Below are 22,942 nucleotides of genomic sequence, written 5' to 3'. Positions count from 1 at the left end.
CAGCAAAATGCTACCTTCTGTAACTGCAGTAGTTTAGAGTGCTAGACACAACTTCATGTGTAATGCTAAATGAGGTAGAGCCTTGATGAATATGAAAAGGGATAAGGAGGATAAGGGGAGAAGAGGTTGAGGATGATGAGAAGGGGAAGGAAGGAAGGAAGGAATGGGGGAAAGAGGAGGATGAAAAGAGGAGAAGAAAAGAAGAGAAAAGATGAAAAGAAGGAGACAGAGGACGAAGACGTGAAGAGAGAAAGGAAGGAGATAAGAGGATAAGGGAAGAAGACGTTGAGGATGATGAGAAGGGGCCAGGGAGGGATGAATGGGGGGAAGAAGAGGATGCCAAGAGGAAAAGAAAAAAGGAGAAAAGATAAAAAGAAGGAGGCAGAGGATGAAGACTTGAGGGGAGAAAAGAATGATAAGAAGGGGATAAGAGGTTGAGGATGATGAAAAGGGGCTGGAGAATTGGGAAAAGGAGAATGATAAAGGGAGAAGGTGAAAAGAGGATGACAAGAAGGCGGCAGAGGAAAGAAGACGAGGAGGGAGAAGAGGATAAGAAGGGGAGAAGTAGTGGAGGATTATGAATAGGGAGGGAAATTGAAAGAGGAGGATGACAAGGAGGTAGAGGATGAAGATGAAAAGGATGATGATGACAGCAGGAAGATAAACAGGAGGGTGAAGATGGGTAAAGGACAAGGGAAAAATAAAAGATGATGATGGTAATGGGAATGGAAGGATGTTGCCATATAGACATTTTGAACCAGGTCTTAATTATAAACTGAACATTACTACAGGTAATATAGGCGGACACACTACAGATAAATTAATATGAAACTGTGCATAGAAAACAAATATTGATTGTACTGTATACTCTATTTCTATTACGGTCAAATGAACAATAATCAAATACAGATTCAATATTAATAGAAGCACAATTCTCAACATTGCCATCATAGTATGTATGTCACAGAATCAATATTGATTGTTGAATAAACATAGTAACAACTTTCACGATACTGATTTTTATTGAATGAGCATACTGTTGGCACATTAGAAATAAACAGTACAAATATTGAGGTTAACAGTGCGACATGGTTTTGTTCAAACCAATTAAATTGGAAATAGATAACATACAAATAATGAATGTTTATGAGTGCACATAAAAATTCCCCTTCTCATATGGCATTGTTTCCCCTGCAACTTCTTCTACGTTACAAACAAGTTTGAATCTGTTCTTGAAACCCACCTTTTTAAGCTGTAAGGGTGTAATGAAAATTTCTAATTTTCAAGTTATATCTCGCTCTTCAAAGGAGAAAGGGCTATTGTCGGTTTGTCCAGGTAAGCTAGGCATGAAATAGACTTGATTAGCTGTTGTGGATAGACGAATGGGAGCTGTTTGGTGGCAGAACTCGACACGAAAGGGACCTGTGTTAGGGAAGTAGAAAGTTTGGTATGTGTCGTCCACACCTGTGCCAAATTCAGCCTGCAAGTTGTAGGTTATTCTCCCATTTACATTTACAGATGAGGTGGAAAAAAAACATTTCATCTTTTATTGTTAACACGGAATGAACTTATTTGTACCATAATTACACAAATTTGTTATTTGTTTTAAATAACACACCTACTTTTAACAATGCTTTACTTTAAACCATTCTAGAAGCCAGCAATCCAATTTTGGACACAATGTGCAACAACTATAAACAGAGTGTGACACTAAAGTTTGATTTTTGTGCACACAGTCAACAATCTAGCGTCGTCATGACAAACATTATTGATTCATGAATAAAAATGAAATTACCTTGTTTTAGTGACTGTTGTTTGCCAACCATTGTGTTTGTCAAAACTTGTCAACAATGACGCAATTTCCTAAGAAGAAAAATTGGATAACTAAATTTAGTTAATTAAATAAATTTTTCCTTCACTCACAATTTGTGGCAAATATGTTCAGTTTTCTAAAAATTCTGGTATATTCCAAATGTATTTTCAATGGTCAATAAGAACTTGGGACCTTTTGGACCTCACAAATCAATCAAAACAACAAAAAGAGAAGAGAATTGACCAGTTACTCTTTACTTACAATTAAAATACACAAACCAACAGTGGTGTTGGTAGTCTATGAGTGCCGCTTACCTGGATAAACCAACAATAGCCCCTTCTCCTCGAAGAGTGAGATATAACTCGAAAAGTAGAAGTTTTCATTGAATTCCCCTCTCCACAAATGGTATAGTCCATGAACTATGCCCTCAAGTGGGAGCCTGCCCACAAACCACCATCATCATTTCGCAAGACCTCTTGTCTGAGGGGACGGTGGGAGGGCGTTTATCCAGGTAAGCGGCACTCATAGACTACCAACACCACTGTTGGTTTGTGTAGTCTATTTCGTGCCTAGCTTACCTGGATAAACCAACAATAGCCAGTGTAGCACCGGACTAGATACTAGTCGGCGGTGGGAGACAAGTTTAAAAGAGCTTTGTGTATTCATTACTTTCAGCTCTGCTGTGGCTACTGGTGCAAGGTTTGTGGAGATATTCGATAGGTGGGAGAGTGAATACTGACTGTGTATGCCACCTTGCTGGTACCACCAGAATACAACACGTATGCAATCACACACACTGATGCATGTGAACCGGTGGTGGAGTGTCTGATAAAGCACATAACTCAATTTTCAGTTGTTGAATTTGCATCTGACTGGTGCGGGGCACCGAGGCAGTGATATTGAGACACTCCTTCTGGCAGTGCGGTGGATTGTAACTTAACTGCCCTCACTGGAGACAAGTATATATATGTATTATATCACCCAAAAGATAAGTAGATTTGGGAATGATAAACACAGTCAGTAATCTGCGAGCTGTCAAGCATCAATACTAGCCACACTCAAACCTAACCAGATTTGAGGAGTGTGCAACACGCCTCTGCATTCATATGTTGTTTCTCCAATAAGAATGCCAAAAAGGTGAGAATTGTAATGGGCCTTGTCGAAAGGCATCTGACTGATGTATCAGAACGGCTAGTATGATACTGACGTCCCAACAGGAACTAGGGCCTTAACATGAGGCCGATCTCTAAACATCTCGCAAAGCAACCTGAAACTGCAGGAGATGTAGATATGCTCAAGCCGTCTTTAAAGGTCGGAATTACAGCACCCAAGGCAGACCGGTAGCCGGACATGGTGCGGACCTGCAGATCTGACTCAAACAGATAATGCAGGAAGGCGCAGACTTTACCTAGTTCTCTTTCATTAGGTCAATCTATTGGCGCTTGCACCATTTAAAATAGTGTTTTAGTTGGCTATTATAGACGGCGAGTAGGGTTCCTGTCGGGAACTCGTCACAAGAAGGGCGGCCAGGCCATTTGGAATGTCCGAGACTCTGAGCTGATCCCCGACAGTGGCAATACAATCAGGTCGAGGGATCGGGGGTTCGGCAAAGTTCAGTCCTGCGTCAGCAGGTCTCCCTGAATCTGGAGACGTAGAGGCTGATCGTAAAGCAGGCTGATGAGCAGAGAAACCCACGTCTGTTGTGGGCAACGGCTCTATCAGAAGTACTCGGCATTAATGGCGTTGAATGTGCGTCAGGACCAACGGCAGTATCGAAATTTGTGGAAATGCATGAGCCCAAAACCGTCCCACGGTATGGACAGGCATCCACTGCCCACGCATGTTCATCTTGACTAAGTGCGGAAGATGCATGCTGCCTGACGTCGCAAACAGATCTATGTGGGGCCGCCCAAAGTGGTTGAAATTTGGGTGGCAATCGGCGGAAGGAGACGCCATTCCGTAAGATGTAGATGTGGGTTGGGACAGAGTGTCCGCTTCCACATTCAGTCGGCCTGCAACTTGGGCCACTGAGTTCTACGTTGTGGTCTGTGCACCACATTAGTAACGTCCATGTGTCGCAGCACAGTGTTGGGGACCACATGTCCCCTTGCTGTTTATGTGAGCAACCACAGTTGTATTGATGGAATTGGCGAGAACATGGCGATTTGCCAGATGGGGTAGGAGAGCTTCCAATGTACGCTCAACTGCCCAGTTCAAAACGGTTGATGTGGGCATGTCTCCTTGCATGATCAAATGCCGGAGAAGCGACTTCCACTGACAGTGCATAGCCGCCCCAACCTACTTCGGACGCATCCGTTTCAAAACGGAAGTCCGGCTCTGACCTCTGAATGGGTCTGCCCACAAGCAACCAGCCTTCCGCAAGCTACCAGATGCGTGAGAATGAACGCATTCATTACAACCACTTTGTGAAGTGAGTCTGATTTTGGACGGTAAGCTGCCGGGAGGTGCAATCGTAATGGTCGCATCCTGAGTCGGTAGCACGGAACGAGGGCGACGAAGCTAGACAGTGACTCTATGTGCGTAGCCAGTCATACCCCGTCGGAGCATGAGCATGAGATGTAGCACTGCATATCTTGCCTTGGCCACTCGCTCATATGGATGGGCACGCATGGCCCGTTACCAAATTGATTTGAGCTCCGAGATAAAGAGGATTCTGTGTAGGCAGAAGACAAGATGTTGCTTCATTTACGCCTGCAGACCTTCCTCCCCAGGCCCGTCTCGTTCTCCCATACTTATTCTTGGAGAGCGAGACCATTGTAAAAAACGAGGTTTGCTGTGGGCCTATATATCAATATATGAGACTGGGGGAGGAGGTCTTATGCGAGAGGGTGCGTTGGGCTCATCCCTCGGCAAGCTCTCACTGCTACAGATGGCTTGCAGTAACACCGGAGAAAACTCATTCACCCCGGGACCGCAGAGGCCGCAGCGTTGCATTGTAGCTGCATATTGGAATCCTGCTTGTTCCGTTACGAGGCGGAAAAATGCTAGGCTGTTTAACAGCTGGTCCCTGGACTGGGCCACGATAACCAATCGTCTAAGTACATAAATGTTTGATGTTTGACTGCCGTGTTGGTGGAAGAACGTTTCCAGCGTTCGTACCAGGCGTGTCACACACGCAGGGCCGTTTAGAGGCCGAACAGCAGAGCGACGAATTGGTATAAGTGATCATGGTTTCGAAAGCTCATGATCCTGACCTGCAATAGGCATGTGAAAGCACTCTTTAGCGCCTTTCGGTCTATTGTGGCAGCCCAGTCGCCTCGTCTTAGCCCCAACAGGATAGATGAAGGCTGTCTACATCCTACCTGCAGGGCCGAATGAACCGTTTGTTCAGACTTAAAGGGGTAGCCAATTGCCAGATTTCTTTTCTGGCAAGAGATGGTGGACTTGTGTCCCGGGATCGCATATTGAATATGAACTTGCACCACAGCTCCTTTTGGAGAAGTGCGTCGAGGCCGGCCATGAGCGCCTGTCTTTTAAGCGGCTCTGACGGAACCTCGTATGTCGGGCACCACCTCTCATAGGGGCTCGAAATGATATGCGATACCCGAGCGCTAACAGTAGAGACCTACTTATCCTTTGTCATGGCCTACTGTACCATACCTGCGCAAAACCATCTCAGGCGACCCCTCCCACCTGCCCGCCCTCGCTCGGAGGGACGGCGCCCCCAAACCGTCACCGGCACTTCACATTGTTGTGGCGTCGACCACCTCTGTGGTGAGCGCCTCTCTCGCCACTATTTCCATGACGGGGATTATGTAAAGCTTGTCTAGAAGTAGAAGCCTCGTTTCTTTGCATAGGCTGTGCCGGTGGCGGAGGGGGTAGCTGCATCTGCAAAGGAGCAGCGGGGGAGCCGGCGGTCGCGATACTGTCCTTGGCGGAAAGCTGCCGGGAGGTGCAATAGTAATGGTCACATCCTGAGCCGGCAGCACGGAACGAGGGCGACGAAGCTGGCCAGTGACTCTAATGTGCGTAGCCAGTCGTACCCCGTCGGAGCATGAGCATGAGATGTAGCACTGCATATCTTGCCTTGGCCACTCGCTCATATGGATGGGCACGCACGGCCCGTTACCTAATTAATTTGAGCTCCGAGATATTAAACGAGGATTCTGTGTAGGCAGAAGACATGATTTTGCCTCGTTTATAAGGAATCCTGCTTGTTCCGTTACGAGGCGGACAAATGCTAGGCTGTTTAACAACTAGTCCCTGGACTGGGCCACGATAACCAATCGTCTAAGTACATAATATTTGAATGCTGTGTTGGTGGAAGAACGCTACCAGCGTTCGTACCAGGCGTGTCACACACGCAGGGCCGTTGAGAGGCCAAACAGCAGCGACGAATTGGTAGAAGTGGTCATGGTTTCGGAACACATGATCCTGATCTGCAATAGACATGTGACAGCACTCTTTAGCGTCTTTCGGTCTATTGTGGCAGCCCAGTCGCCTCGTCTTAGCCCCAACAGGATAGATGAGGCTGTCTCCATCCTACCTGCAGGGCCGAATGAACCGTTTGGTTTATGAATTCAACGCCAAAGAAAATAAAGGACAGTACCGCCGTCCGTTTCGCGAACGCCTGCAGACCTTCCTCCCCAGGCCCGTCTCGTTCTCCCATACTTATTCTTGGAGAGCGAGACCATCGTCCTATCACTGTCATCTCTTGCCAGATAGACGGACCATCGTAAAAACAAGGTTTGCTGTGGGCCTATATATCGATATATGAAACTGGGGGAGGAGGTCTCATGTGAGAGGGTGCGTTGGGCTCATCCCTCGGCAGAGCTCTCCGTGCTGCAACGATGGCTTGCAGTAACACCGGAGAAATCTCATTCAACCCCGGGACCGCAGAGGCCGCAGCGGGTGCAGGCATGATTGGAGGTGCATTGTAGCTGCACTGAAAACAACAGCTGATCCGAATATACGGACCGTGTCAAAATGAAGTGTCAACTATGACTCCGCTAGAAAACCAGACCAGTCAGGAAAGAAGCATAGACAAGATCTTTGATCCTGCAGTATGTAGGCCTAGGCCTCTTATATAGACTAAGTTCCAGCTAGGCCTTACAAAATTATGTCTAGCCACAATGTTATTGTTAGGCAACATGCATGGGCAACATCTGACCCTGCAAGATCTAGGCCTAGGCCCCCTATGAGAGCATTAATAAAATTTAAGAAACTCAGGAGGCCAGCCTACAATAAGCCTAAACCACTATGCTAGGCAGTAGACAAGCTGTCCTGCTAGATTTAGGCCTGGCCACTATGGTACTGCAAACATTTCAGCCAGTTGGCCTAAGTGAAAACATTCACAAAAATGCTTGCTAAAAGTCATTTTATTGACATTTCAAAGTTCAATGAATCTCTGTAACCAAGAAAAACTACTTAGCTTCATATAGCAGCAGTCTCAGTATCAAAACTCTATTGCAACAGCAAGAAAACTGTGCAAGCTCTTTGAAGACATGTTTACTCTTTCATGTCTCGAAAAGAAATGATGATGGTGGTTTGTGGGCAGGCTCCCACTTGAGGGCATAGTTCATGGACTATACCATTTGTGGAGAGGGGAATTCAATGAAAACTTCTACTTTTCGAGTTATATCTCACTCTTCGAGGAGAAGGGGCTATTGTTGGTTTATCCAGGTAAGCTAGGCACGAAATAGACACTATATTTTTGAAAAACAAATTGATTGTAAAAAAAGAATTGTATTGTCAGACAAAATGTTGATTAGTCATTTCATTCATTCATTTCATTTATTTTCCATAAGAAAAAAAATAAAACAAGTAGATCAAAACTTTAACATTAAAATGAAATAGTATAACATGGAAGGATGTCTTTATAAGACAAAAGCTATAAAAGGCCACAAGCGAAACACAAGGCATTTGAATAGCTATTAATAAAAAATACAAAGTAAATGAAAGGAGAAAAGTAAAGATAAATGGCAAGATGTCATCAATGATTACACTACAGTGTAAATTTTAAATGAAACAATCTGGATTTTGAGTAGAAAACATTTTTATTGTAATTTTAATGTAGGTATTATTTCATAAATGCCTATCCATGGTGCTATGTATGTATTTGGCACTAAAAGATTCCATGGCTAGTCAATTATCAAATAAAGTTTTAACAAATCTTTTTTACAGTCTAACTACTTACTTCATTTGTATTCCATCGATGCCTTATGTTAGGCAATTCCAGAGATTTTGGTAGATTTTCCAATTTTTTAGGTAAAACAACATTAGGTTGGCTCTCCTTGTCTGTATTAAATAAAGAAAAAATACTTGAATTTTATTTTTGAAATATACTGTATTTTACCACTGATGGCATAAAAGAAAGGCCGAAGCTAGCGTTTCCTTTGGCAACTTCAATTCAGTTCAAATTGCATTGATTGTGCGAATTTTAGCCATCCTATTTCACCTATCTTTTTTCAAACCACAGAATAGCATGGTGAATTTGGTAATTAATACCTACAGTAAAGGGTATTTAATTTCCTACTACTACGGGCCCAGTACTAGGACAAGGCAGAGCTATGAACTATATATCTATACTACTATATCTACTGTATAGGATTAATATATTATTATTATTAATAATTATTATTAATACTATTGAGTCGCTCACAATTTGATTTGCGCTTACAGTAATTACACATCATGGTTTATTACAGTAACTGTAAAAGACAGCAGGATAATACATTTCCATTCTATTCCCCACAAACAAGGGAGTGCCTTTACAGGAGAGGCCGTTGTGGGCAAACCATTTTATTAATAAATTTGTCTTATTCGATTGGGACTTTACCTGTTGAGTATAGATTTTCAGTTAAGTAATTTTTTTAACGGAGCATTTTGAGCGTTGCATTATTTTTAACATTTTCTATTTGAATGATTTTCTGTTGTTGAGAGCAATCTGTTTACAATACCATTCGAATACAAAATGTACTTAACAACTTTTACTATTATTATATATACTAGGCCTAGGCCTAGGCCTAAAATTTGTTCATTTTTGTTCCTGAATGTTGCCTGGTGTGTACTGTTTAACTGTATGTATGTAAAATGGTATCCAAACAAACTCGGACAAGCATGCGCTTCTTCTTTTGTGTTGTGAATTGTGGCAATAAAATGTCCGTTCTATCTAGGCTATACCTAGCCTAGCCTGGCTACCTAGGCTAGGCCTACTATTTTTAGCCTTATACAGATATAACTTATAATATAGGGGCCTAGATTTATAAGTTACTAGATATCCTATATAATTATGGAACGAATTAATGAATATCCGTCCCAGCCCTAGGCTAGGCTGTCCTCCTTTCACCTGACTATTGATCGTCTGCTTCCCCTGCATGATGTAGTAAGTAGGTACGGAGCCTACCTGCTGCCTGCAGCAAGTTCGAAATGTTGTCTTCCGGGCGAGCCTAGCCTACTAGGCCTAGACTAACTAGCACTTTTGGCAGATCAGAGTCTCAGACACTACATTTTAAGAATTGCACTAAAATTTAAGAACTATATCATCATTTCCATAACTACTATTAATAATTTCATACCGGAATTGCAGTATATAAGCGCCATCTTCCTTATCCATCTTCTCTCTTTTTCATTAATAAGTGCATCGTCTGCCAGTGTTGTACTGATGATCTAAAAATCGAGTAAACAAGGAGTAACATAGAGGGCGCAAACCATAAATTACATACTGTCATGTCCTCCTCTCGACAGAGAGACTGCATAATTTGATTCTTACCTCATTTTGAATAATGTAGGATATCCTTCTGTATATTCTAAGTGCAGAAATAGATCTGAGTTTTACCGTTCATTTTTTCTTTTTCGGAAGGAATAATTATGTAACCAGCAAGTAAACTATCGAGGTCTACCATTACTTTTTAATGCGGCTGAAATGTAAAATTACAATCTAAAGCTCTGTATACACTATATAAAACAAACAAATGTGATGTGCCCATATGGACACGATGAAATCATATCACTACCATATTTGGGCACATCACACTTTTTTGTCAAACAAGTTTGATAGTGTAGACAGAGCTTAAGGCCTAATGAAAAAACAAAAAAATATATCGTTAAAATCCATTTCTTTGTCGGTCTTTCCTTGCATTCATGCAATCTTATTGCTTGCTTCAACACATTTCAAGATCAGAAAATTAACCGAGGAAAAGAAATGACAGTTTGATAGATGCTAACTTGATTGATAGGACCGGTTCGAAACGGAAAGACGTTATGTGTTTTGATTGGTTGAACAATTGAGTATGAAACGCCTCAGATGCTACATATTAGAGTTGGGTCTCTGTCACATTATATTCCGAGCGCAATAAACTTTACACAACAATTATGCACATTTATTTTATTTATTTACTTTCAAGTTTGAATGTCATGACGTAACTTAGGCCTACATAATCCATAAAATCCATCCATATAAACACATTTCGTTTACTTCAAATTAAATAAAGCAAAAACAATAATACAATTTATTATAATATATATCTCGCGCGCTTCCTTTTTTGTCAGTAATTAAATGCAATTATAACAAAATACTGATATATCCATTATAAATAACAAATAATATTACATAATTCTTATTATTTAATATTATTTTGTAAATAAGAACCAAAGAAGTGCAATAATATATTAGTGGTACAGAAGCACATGATGCAGTAAAGGTAAAGATTATATAGGCAGACATAATATGTAATGGTTTGGTCTCTCTTACCCCATCTTACATAGAGTAGGCTACCTGGCCTGCGTATCTACCTACATACCATGAACACATATACCTAGCCTACTCAGATACCATGGACACTTAAATACCTGGCCTACTTACATACCATGGACACTTACATACCTGGCCTACCTATCTACCTGGCCTACCTTTTTCACTTAGTCAGGCCTATAAAATGAGAGATGACATCGACCATTACAATGTAAGCCAACACACATAGAATTAGTGAATTAGAGAAAGTTAATGTTAAAAGTATTTTAGTAGGAATTAATGAAATTAATGAAATGATTTGAATAACATAATAACTTTCATTGATTTAAACACATTTAGCATGTACGGTACAGTATTTTATTATAATTGAATAACTGAACTGAAGCCTTCTTAGTTCCTCTTCTGATGACGCTCCTCTTCTGACGTCTGATGCTCCTCTTCTGACGTCTGATTCTCTCCTCTTCTCTGATTTTATTACTAACTAAAATGTTGGTCTGGTTCTCAAATGCTGGCTGATCCGATCCAATCATCATACGTTATGTGTCGCTACTTCTGCTACAAATACGAGTCTTAAACACGTCTGCATTGTCGTGTCGTTACATGACGTTTCGATATGTTGTGGTTTAGTATCCGTTTAAAATATCTCCAACTCTGCTGCCTTTCAGGTTTTTTTTCTGTAATAAAAAAGTTTAACTGACAATGTATTGTTCAATAGGCGTTTCTGTCCGTTTAAAATATTGTTGAATAAAATATTTATTTATTTATTTATTAAATAACACCAGTATTTATCGTTAGTACTGGTGTTTCTTATGAATGTGAATGATTTTCTTCTGAACGTCGAAATTGTATTACTAAAACAATCTGCAACTAAACCGTTTTTACTCCTGTTAACATTGGGCGTCTCTTGGCAACGCTGAGAAAGTTTGGTAGCAAATTCGCCAAAGGTGGTTCCAGTTCTGTGGTAGTTTGTCACGGCCTCCATCTCGAAATCTGAAACCTGAGCAGAAATAAAATAAGTAAAACTATCTGTGCTTATCAATCCCACGAATGAATAATATAATTGAACTAATTTTCTTTACTATAACGTTTTTAGTCCTGTTAATGGTAATGGACTGAGAAAGGTTGGTAGCGACGTCCGTGTAGCCACAACATAATTCGTCAAGATGTCCGTTCTATAGAAAGTAAAATTATCTTGTGCTGTGTAGACTAAGCTTCTTGCGCATATCATATTTATAGTAATGAATCGGCAAAGGTGGTTTCAGTTTTGTGGTAGCTTGTCTACGGCCAATCTCCATCTCAAAAACCAGAAACCTAAGCAGATATAAAGTAAGTAAACTATCTTAAGTTGTGTAGACTTCTTGCGCAAATCAAAAGTCATTATATTAATGATTATAAATTGAACAATTTACCTTACTGTAGTTTCTTACTATACCGTCTTTACTCCTGTTACCATTGGACGTCTCTCGGCAACGTTGAGCAAGTTTGGTAGCGACATGAACTCTCGGTAGCCAATTCGCCAAATGTGGTTTCATTTCTGTGGCTGTTCTCTTTTCTTCGTTCGTCGCGAAAACAGGAATGACCACGCGCAGAATACTGCTGGGATTAAGCGGAAGCAATTATTGCATCAACACTTTTAACAATGCTAAGGATGATTTGTTAATATATGCAAATAATTTGCGTACTTATGTAATCTTATGCATTAATTGAATAAAAGAAGTTAGAGTTGTTTAGGTAAAGTGTTATAACTGTACTACTTCTAATTTTTTTTCTTTTATAATTGAATGTATGCGTGATGCTGTTAGCCATCATTGGTACCAATGTGGTTACCAATCATGTTGACACCAGTCTACCACGATGAGGTAGCATCTCCGACTTCAGACTGGAAATTTTGTTTTTCTTCCCATTGGCCAAATTAATTTTTAAATGATAAAAAAAAAATGAGAAGAAGTATTAATATTTTTCAATTATGTTTTTTACGTTATAATTTAGGAGAGAAATCTTATTTTATTCTTTCATTAAATTGATATCAATTTCTAAATTTATCTATAATTTCAATTGCTTACATCTTATTGCATATTAACTTATTGATATAATATTTTTCTATAATTCCTGTTTTATCTTATTGTACCTTATCCTATTACATCTTATTTTATTCTAATGCTTTTTTTTTCTTTTCTAATCTATTTTTAAAATCGTATTCTATCTAATCTTATTGCCTCTTTCTTTTATTATATACATATTCTCTTATCTATACACTATTACCTCTTATCTTATTTTACTGGTTTTTTTTCATTTCAAATCTTATTCTATTTTATTGAATCTTATCTTAGTATATTTGTTTTCTTTTCTGATCCATTAAAACAAAATTACTCTATTTTAACTTAATTGTACCTTTTCATTGCTGATCTTATTGTATCTTATCCTAATTATCTTATTGTATATCTTATTATAACTTATCACCTTAATTTATTTATTATCTTATTTATCGTGTCTCTCTGTATCTTATATTTTTTCTCATCAACAAATGATTCCCAACTTAAGCCAAGTATCTCACATTCGTCAACTACTATCAAGAATGCTATCGTGGATGGTTTTACCGATGTGTGAGATATTCTATTTGTAATCAAATATTTTACAGATTCTTGTCTCACTGTTTCTATCGCTTGTTTGATAATTTTAGAGCTAGCGTTACTGCTACCAGAATCACAGTAAGCATGTATAAAATCAAGACAAGTGACACTATTAATCTTAAAGTTTAAACTCTTTAAAATATTGAATTCTATCTGTGAAATTAATTTAGAATCAAAATAGCCAATATCCTGGAGGCACTGACAAGTATAAGGTATGATACTCTTAGATTGGTATCGTTCAGCACATTTCATTGCAAGGCAAAATGAGGCAATTGCCAACTCTTCTAGATTCCCTAGTCTAACATCTGTGTGATCACACATCAATATACTTTCTACAAGTGTAAGGCTACGATGTACTATATCATAATCGATTATGTATCCATACCGCATGAGCTCTGATCGAATGTAACATAAAAACTCTACCATATTATCTTTTACAGATGGTGATTCAAAACATGCCCACGGATTTATGTCAGTGACTTTTTGACGATCAAGCAGTGACTTAAAATACTCCTTATTATACTCATAATCATACTCATAATCATACTTTTCATTTTGATTATCGCTTTTGTTGCCAGATACTGCGACATCACTATTTCTGATATCATTAGTTGGAGGACAAATATGTCTATCACTGATGTTACTGCCAATGGTCTCATCGGTAGGAGACGATTCAATATCAATACAACTATTTACGTTTTTTATAAGCTTATTACTATTAGAAGTAGTGGGCCTATTTTCTATTTTTATAAGCGTATCTAATTCTTTTAATTCAGAAATATTGCCTACTTTAGTATTTCGTCTGATATAAGGACATCCTCTATTTCTAGGCCTCTTACTACCTATTTTGGAGAAGCCAGTAACGCCATTCTTGGTGGCGTGAAAATCGTTTGATCTCACCGTTACCTGCTGGACTTCATCTAAAGAAGCATAATATCTTCTTTTAAGTACAAATTTAGCCATACTTAATTGATAGAAGTATAACAACGGTATTTAAAAATTGATGTTTCGTATTTCCAAATGATTTAAAAAGTAAGTGCAGTTTTATTTCGTTTGAATGAAGAGCAATTTGAAATCACTGTTCACAGTTGGAAGAATTTAATAATTCTGACTTGACAACGCTTTTTCGTTGGCGTTTTTTCGAATGTTTGATTGTGACGTAACAATGGATGCGACGCGCTCTTTATTTCGCGTAAATTTATATACGCATTCTGCGCGCGCAACGCTATTGGCAAATATTTTATAGCGCCACTATAGGACTAAATTCTACACAAATTCTCAAATGAAAAAGGCAAGCTTGAAAAAATAAAGTTATATGAAATGAAATAAATAAACTTTGAATTTTAGACATTACATAGGCTAAACAAGATGATTGCATTGGTCCAATCAAAGCACATTTCTAGTAAAAATGTATATTGTATCAACTACGGTAACTAACTTCTGTTTTCAAGTGTTGCACACTGAAATCTTGAACACAAAAACACAATTTTATCAGTAACCTGAAGTATTTTTTATTGATATACCAATGTTACATTAAGTATCTTATGATGTAACCAACAAAGATGATGACAGCATAAAAATAAAGTTACTACAAAAGTGATTAAACTTATCCAGGTCTCATCTCGGGTTGCTGTTTAAGACAAAACAGATAGCGTCACATGAAATTCCAACAATGACTAAATAAATATGACTGGAGCCTAGTCTACTGCTTAGAAAACCTAAGCAAGCAAGCCTACATTACATACCACTTTTGAAACACAAGTTACTGTATAGTGTCATGAAACGCTATACAATATCACACATGGGATGAAGATTGCTATCAGAAGGTAGATATTGCTTGCTATTTATTGTCATTAGACATGATACTGTAATATCGTGTCTTTGTGCAACGTTTAATAAGGACAATATATATGCAGAGTTGTTTTCTTTAGTATCATTTATTTTTTACCTTTTAACTGTTATTCATAAGGTTACCAATATTAATTGCTTAATTAATATGAGAATTGTTAAGTCATTATGTTAATTGTAAGTCATATAGCGAGGTGTTGAGCTAAACTTAGCGTACGATTTGATAACTTTGTTAATAGCATCCAGGAAATCTTTTTCCGTCGCCACTTTCCTTCTCGCGCGGATTGCGTACATTCCCGCTTCTGTGCAAACACTCCTGATTTCCGCCCCTGGAAATAAGAAAATTGATATTTCAACAATATATATATAGAAAAAATTGATACATCCACTGAAAACTATACAATCTTAAATTACACATGACGGGAAGAAAAAGGAAAACATGGAGTAAAAACACCCATGAAATGGAAGATTAACACACATTTGATTTAATGTTAAAATATTAAACGTAATCATCACAATTTGAATAAAATATACAAATCTATACTGTAGCTATATTTGTAACTTAATAGTATCCTTGCCATGTGATTGGTTAATCTTGTATTAAATGCAGTGCATTATTTCATCCATCCATCCTTATGATTAAGGGTGAATATTGCACAATCAAATCTAAAACCTTTACATTGTGACTACAATTAGTAATAGGCCTAGGCTTTGACATTTGATGCAAGATGGAAGCATGGAATAATTTTTACCTTTTATGTTTTTTACTTTATGTAAATTAGAACTCAATTCAGCATTTTTGCTGCTATGTTTTAATAATTATGTTTAATTTGATTAAATACCAATATTATATAATTCATTTTTAAAAAATTTAATTTTGGACAATAGGAGTGTGTATAAATGAATATTTTGTATTTATGCAATAAGTTTAAAGATGGATTGGTATATTGAAACTAATCAATCTTTCAATGATTGAAAACATTATACTGTAGTATTTTTCAATGAATAAAATTATTAAAGATTATTTAGACTTACCAGTTGTATTTGGGCAAAGTCTAGCCAAGAGTTCATATCGTATGTCTTTCTCTACATTCATTGACCTTGCATGAATCTTAAAAATGTGTGATCTTCCCTGTAATAACATAAAAAATGAAGTAAACAATAATTATAACAATATTAATAAAGTTAAATCATATCTATATTTTACATAAAAAAATAATAATTCGTAAATAGTTTGGGCAGACCAGAAAAGAAAACAGGAAAGCAGAAACTTCAGGGACAGGTTCAGGACGCCAGAGGCACATTTTATATTCCACAGCTAAAAATTAACTACTATTGAAAATGATGTACTGTTTGACAGACTAATAATATTATTAATTATAGGTTGGTAGTGCTCCCAATGTTTAAAACATCCTGGGAAGGTGCTATTCTCTCTGGGTAGAGAAGTAATTAATATACAGTATTGGACATTTACACAATGAAGAATACTACAACCAGGATAGTAAACATATAAAAATAAAAAGTACAGTATTCACAAAACGAAACTGAAATAAATATTATAGACATTTACTGACCTCAAGGTCTGGCAAACCAAATTCCACTTTCCTATCAAGTCTTCCTGGTCTGACAAGAGCTGGATCTAAGGTATCTGGTCTGTTGGTAGCCATCAGGACTTTAATGTTCCCTCTAGGATCGAAGCCGTCCAGTTGGTTGATCAATTCCAACATGGTTCTTTGTACCTCATTATCACCGCCAGCTCCATCATCGAACCTGGCACCTGTGGGTTAAAGCATAATTCACAAATTAAATGCAATAATTTTCAAGCATTTACTATTTAATTTATTTAAGCTCTGTCTACACTATCTATCATATATCCAATGTGACCCAAGTTATATGATCATCCAATGTTGGTGTATGTTCACATTATAACATGCCCCTCAGCCTAAAACTGTTGATAATGTCATATCATAATATAATGTTCTCTGATCATGTATACACAGTAATTGTATTCCAAATTACCTATTGCTGTGGTATCCCTAAATCTGCCTCTCAGCTTGTAATCAAATCTAAGATGTAGATATATTATCTGTGACAAAAATATATGGGCACATCACATTTTTTTGTCACATAAAGTTTGATAGTGTAGACAGAGCTTAAGGCTTCAATTCAATGATATTTACATTAAGTATTAATGTTAATACATTGTTATTACAAATGCACTGTCTTTACCTCCAATAGCATCAATTTCATCAAAGAAAATTAAACATGCTTTCTTCGTTCTTGCCATTTCAAATAATTCACGAACCATTCTTGCACCCTACAAATTTGATAAGTACAAAATAAATATAATTCCTAATAAACTCCAAGTACATATATTCTAATGCCAAATATGTGAAAATTCCACATACAAAAACACAATAGAACCCCTCCTTTTGGACACCTCTATCATACCCATACCAACAGTCTCTCTGGTGTACAGTATGTCATGAATATCAATATAGATGCTTCCGACGGCCGTTGAAATAGAATGGTGGGAGTATATTTTGCTAATTTACCAACATTTCGTTTTTTTCTCAAAATACTATACATTTTGTTTTTATTTGTATGGGCTTGTGTTAATTTGATACATTTAAATAACATGTGTGAATTTCTTGAAAATCGAAAATCCATTTCAGGTCCATTTTAAGGGGAGACTTGGGTCCCAAAGGTTTCCTACAGTATTGAACATTTATAGTTGAAACAGGAATGCAGAAAACAGTAACATCTAGTTAATTAGTTACGATTGACATCATGTGGTCATGGGTCCTTCATTCATACTTACCTCACCAACATATTTCTGGACAAGTTCAGAGCCTATGACTCTGATGAAGCAAGCATCTGTTCTGTTAGCAACTGCCCTTGCACACAGTGTTTTACCAGTTCCAGGTGGCCCATACAGTAGGACACCTTTGGGCGGTTCAATGCCTAAGTTTACAAATCGTTCAGGCTAAAAAACAAAACGTCATTATTATTTTAAAATAATTTCACTCTTTGTGTTTGCTAACTGATAGTTTGCCATAGAGTGTAGACTGTTTGCAACACACAGACTGGATCTTAATATTATAGAATTTCGCAGAAGAAAAACACAGCGCCCTCAAAAACACAGAGGTGACATATTGGCCAGACTGTAATTAAGATCAACAATCTAGTTGAGAAAGCGAACTGATAGTTTGCTAAACGTCGTACAAAATTTATTACTTTTGATCTATTGGATCTACAAAAAAGAAAAATGTCTCTTCTATCATTATTATTTTCTTCATTATTTATATTTATTATATTTATTCTTACAAAACAAGACCAATTAGTACAAATCTTATACAGTATATATTATTATACACTATACAGTAGATCATCATCATTTAAGGTGACATATCTACAATACCCTTGAAATGAAGGTGGGGCAATATATGTTTTAACTATGTAACAGATAATCCCTATATCACTCAAGACAATTTGTTTGTTCACATGGTTGTCCCCCTAGTGGTTCTACTGCGTGCTAAATATATGGCCATTGTATCTCAGTAAAAAATAGAAATTAAGATCAGTTATAAGGCCAAATTCAGAAATAAAACATTAAAATAAAGATTTCTTACATGTAACAGAGGAGTCTCTACAACTTCTCGTAACTTTTCAATTTGTTCTTTACAACCTCCTACATCAGAATACGTCACATCTGGCTTTTCTTCAACCTGTTAAAAACAGAACATGTACAATTCATTTGAAATACAGTATTAGGCATGGATAAATTTAAATAATTTCTACGAAGCTTTTAAAAAAAGAAAAAAAAATGTGTTATGTATAATTATTATTACAAAGGTGACAATTATTTTAAGTGTGAATAAGCTATTACAAAATGTAAATAAGTTTATAACACAATATTTTACCTGCATCATAGTAACAGTTGGGTCAATCTTTGGAGGCAAAGGAATGTGAATCTGGTACTTATTCCTGTCAACTCTGTAAATTATGAATAGATAAAACATAAAAATAGAACATTGTGTGAAAATATTATACAAAAAATTGTTTAGAATAAAATGAATGCAAACTATCTATTGTAACTTTACAAAATGATTTAATTTGGTATTGATAATATAAATGTATAAATATAGGGGTGTCCCCTGAATAGGGGTTGGCCGTAGCATTAAACATATTTCCCCTATTTCTTACACACAGGAAAGTGTCCTCTTAATACGGATAAATATATTTTCACTTGTTTGTATTAGGGGTTGCCTGCCATGTGTTAAAACATATCTTGCCCCTTGTTCGTTTCACACTTTATGTGACAAAAAAATGTGATGTTCCCATATATGGAGACAATGATGTCATATCACTAAGTACCATATTTGGGCATATTATTGTCAAACTTGTTTGATAGTGTAGACAGAGCATAATTAATGGTATCCTAAAAGATGTTTACAATCAAAAGCGGCCTTACCCAACCCTCATGCCTTCCTCTATGTCTGTAGGAGCAACTTGATCATGAAGGTCAACAACAAATTTAGCAAACTGTTTAACATTGATGATATATTTAGCATCGTCAGTGTCAGCTTTGATGATCTTTGTACACCTGGCAACCTGCAGGGGTTGCTCACTCTGTAACGTTTGCTTGTCTGCTGGTAAATCCCATAATGCTGGGTTTGCAAGACCGGTGTCGGATTCTTTAATTCCTACCAAAAAAAAAAAATCATAATTTTAACTGAAAATTATACACATATTTTTTTTTTATTTCAACTTTATTTATAGAGTGTAACCCTTCCAGCTAGACAAATTAATGCCAGTTGATATTCAGGGGCCCTCTTAAATTCTAATAAAATACATAAAAAAGATAAATTTACATTACGATAAAATACATTGTTTACAAAATTAGGCTATAAAATATACTATACAATTTAGTGTATAAACAATGAGCTCAGTGGTTATTGTACAAAGAAAAATAATTTTTTTTTAAATAGAAAATGTAAGGATTCATTAATTAAGAAACTAAATGGAAAACACTGAATTGAATTTCCATATATTTTTATAACTTTCCAATACCTGTACGAACCCTGGAATATGAACAACTGAATGTGTGTTCATTATCTTTGTTCAATGGCCATGTGTGATTGAGACAATGTACACAGATGTAAACAAATCCATAAATAAATGTACAAGCTGCAGCAATATGACACAATACAGTCTTGAAATAAGATAAATTTTTCTTTTTTGTTGATCCAATAGATCGAAAGTACTAAAAATGGTACTATTTTTAGTACTACTTCTATGACACATAAAGTACATGTATAGCAAAACATGCTCTCACATACAGTAACACACTAAAATATGCTACATCAACCTCCTGCTGTAGGTTGGTCCGATTTGAGGAACATTTAAAGGTAAAGGTATTTATATTTATCCTCAAGCTTAACTGGAAACTGAGGAAATTCGGATTAGGCCCTCCACGGTCCCACGGCAGCCAGCAGTGCAGCGCCTACCAGATCAGCACACCGGGAGACGATCTCCTACTCTTTTCGAATAGTGTACCAAGTTCTTTAACGTGCACTGTTAAGTACACTGGACCAACAGCTTTACATCCCATCCGAAGGACGAGGCAATAATAGTAAAGCATCTTGCCTAAGGATGCAATTAGTATGGTACAGATAACCTCGAACCCATGCCTATCACATGCTAGTCCGATATTACCATTACACCATCACTCTCCAGTATATACAGCACCCGCCGCTATTTCTAGATGGTCTCCCATCCAGATGAATAAATGTTGTAATTGTTACCTGTCAATTCATTAACTTTCTTTGATATCGAGGCTATATCATCTTCAACTTGTTTGATAGCCTTTGAATATGGCCCAGCTCCCTAAAAAACAATCAATAAATTAAAAACCTGCTGTAATAATACTATTACCAAGGTGGTTATGGACACATTGATTTTTGGTGCCAATAAATATTAATAATCAACAAAAAAAATACACACAGTTGAGGCAATTTGTCTTTACAATGAAATACAATGCACACAGAATGAATAGAGCTTATTAATTTTATCAAGTATACTTACATATGTTTTTAGAAGAGCAATATCACCTTCATCTAGAGCTGTAAAATGAGAGCAAGAGTATGGTACAATAGCTTTCAACTTTATAATTATTATCATTATTAGATGTAGTAATAGGCCTATTATAGGCATTTTTAGCTACTACACTAGGCAACAATTAATAAGCTAATGGATTAATGACAACACGTAGGCCTAACTAGTTAAATTAAGATTTAAAAAATATCAATATAATTATTATATTTAATATCTAATGTATTATTATTCAGGCAGGTTTTTAAGTATTGATTGTGAATAGTGATCTTATATAATAGGTAATATATTACAACCAGGCTAGGCCTATATGTTAGGCTTATACAGTAGGAGCCTAGCTACTGCCCTGCCAGGCCTGTTACCGGGCCTGACTCAGCAAAACAATTCACGACGTCCTGAGAGATCCTCGCGTATCACGGTATCATCGTGTAGTAGGCCTAGCCTAGGCTAGATAAACAAGGCCAATTAAGCTATCAAATACGTGTAATCTCACCCTGTATGGGTTTTTCTTCTTTATCATCTTTTTCTTTAACCTTTCGCATCTCAGAACCTAAATGATCTGGCATTTTGACTAGGATTTAATTACAAAACAATATTCAGAAATAATTTTTTTGTCGCTACAATAACTAAAGATAAGGCCCTCTATAGATAGCCAGGCTCACACAATAAATGTTTGTACATTTTTTTAGAATTATTCTTTGTAATAAATAAAATAATTTTCAATAATGTCTGTATATGTATAGAGTACATATTTTAAAGTTATTTAATTAATATATTTTTAGGCAAACACTATTAGTTAAAAATAAATAATAATATTATTATTCTATTTTAAAAAAAAAGCAGATAGCCGTGTGTGCTCGAGCCAAACGTCTGTATGCACGGCTGCCGTGGAATAAATCAGTTATTCGTAAGACGAACATGTACTCTGATTTGCTTCATAGGTTGTTCTTCGTCAAACGATCAAAGTTTTATATATATTTGTGTAGCATATATTTACTGTATATGGCTATACAATTAACTCGTTATAAATTCATATTTCACAGAAAATAAACCCTACCGATTAATTTAATTAAATTGTTCAGTCAAGGCCTACAACCCTCGCCCAGAATTCACTGTGATTTCACTTTCCAATTTTATTTATGATTTGATTGGAAGTATTGACTATAAACGTCCATTAGGCTTACCATGTTAGATTGCCTACGTTAATTATATATAATATGAAATTTCTATGAAAAGCAATAAGTTTGAATTTTCTCAAAAATATTTTGGGTAAATTCCCGGTTCTATTTATATTATCTAATAAAACTACCGTACCTAAGGCTTTTCTTTTCTTGGGTAGCAATTCCTTACAATTATACTGTACAGTAGGCTTATGTTTCTATATTTAACCATTCTAGAAGTTTATACGCAAATAGTTTAGGCCTCACAAGCCTCATAAATATTTTGGGTAAACCCCGGCTCTATTTATATTATCTAATAAAACCGTACCGTACCTAAATTAGCCATTTTTTTTCCTTTGGTAGCTTCCTTAAAATTTGCATATGTAGACCTATGTGTCTATATGTAAAAATTCTAGACGTTTTTATACACAAAAAAATAGTGCCTACTACACACACACACACCACCAAGCCTATAACCACCCTCCCCTGGAAGTTGTGCCTTATACACATTTTTATAGCAAGTATATAAATACTAGAAAACTTTCAGAAAGCATTAAGATATGTATTACATTTGTTCAGTAAACAGTGTTTAAAGGTCTAATTATAGTTTCGCTTCATTTTTCATGTTTGTTAAGAAAGTGAAATGAAAATATTAAATAGAGTA

The 22,942-nt window shown here is 36.7% G+C and overlaps 2 protein-coding genes across 3 annotated transcripts in view; both read right to left on the bottom strand.

Annotated features, from left to right (window-relative positions):
* LOC144858922 (calmodulin-binding transcription activator 2-like) overlaps positions 1-9,421 on the bottom strand; it is a 41,161-nt gene extending 31,740 nt beyond the window's left edge. For both annotated transcript variants that reach the window (XM_078715071.1, XM_078715072.1), the window contains exons 1-3: positions 9,352-9,421; positions 7,971-8,071; positions 1,796-1,863 (exon numbers count right to left, since the gene is read on the bottom strand). In XM_078715071.1, coding sequence (XP_078571197.1) covers positions 1,796-1,863; positions 7,971-8,071; positions 9,352-9,376 — 194 coding nt within the window. In that variant the 5' untranslated portion in view covers positions 9,377-9,421. The remainder of the gene's footprint in view (positions 1-1,795; positions 1,864-7,970; positions 8,072-9,351) is intronic.
* A 5,653-nt stretch (positions 9,422-15,074) lies between these two features.
* On the bottom strand, positions 15,075-21,769 carry LOC144858919 (26S proteasome regulatory subunit 7). The gene is made up of 11 exons (XM_078715066.1): positions 21,612-21,769; positions 21,092-21,129; positions 20,812-20,893; positions 19,479-19,710; positions 18,928-19,000; positions 18,637-18,732; positions 17,826-17,990; positions 17,234-17,321; positions 16,579-16,781; positions 16,040-16,136; positions 15,075-15,333 (listed from the first exon to the last, which is right to left on the bottom strand). Exons 1-11 carry the CDS (start codon positions 21,682-21,684, stop codon positions 15,176-15,178), a joined length of 1,305 nt encoding a protein of 434 aa, XP_078571192.1. The 5' UTR covers positions 21,685-21,769; the 3' UTR covers positions 15,075-15,175.
* Positions 21,770-22,942: the final 1,173 nt, after the last annotated feature.

The sequence above is a fragment of the Antedon bifida genome, chromosome 2, assembly GCF_963402885.1.
Source record: "Antedon bifida chromosome 2, ecAntBifi1.1, whole genome shotgun sequence".
Taxonomy (NCBI): Eukaryota; Metazoa; Echinodermata; class Crinoidea; order Comatulida; family Antedonidae; genus Antedon; species Antedon bifida.
This window is presented reverse-complemented; position numbering and strand designations above follow the sequence as displayed.

What these genes read in the sequence shown, in the direction of transcription:
- LOC144858919 (XM_078715066.1), bottom strand. Translation starts at nt 21,684, where the DNA reads ATGCCAGATCATTTAGGTTCTGAGATGCGAAAGGTTAAAGAAAAAGAT. An exon ending in TAGAGACTCCTCTGTTACAT is followed by an intron (nt 17,991 to 18,636) that starts GTAAGAAATCTT and finishes TTTGTTTTTTAG; the next exon opens with CCTGAACGATTTGTAAACTT. An exon ending in ACTTTGCCCAAATACAACTG is followed by an intron (nt 15,334 to 16,039) that starts GTAAGTCTAAAT and finishes TCTTATTTCCAG; the next exon opens with GGGCGGAAATCAGGAGTGTT.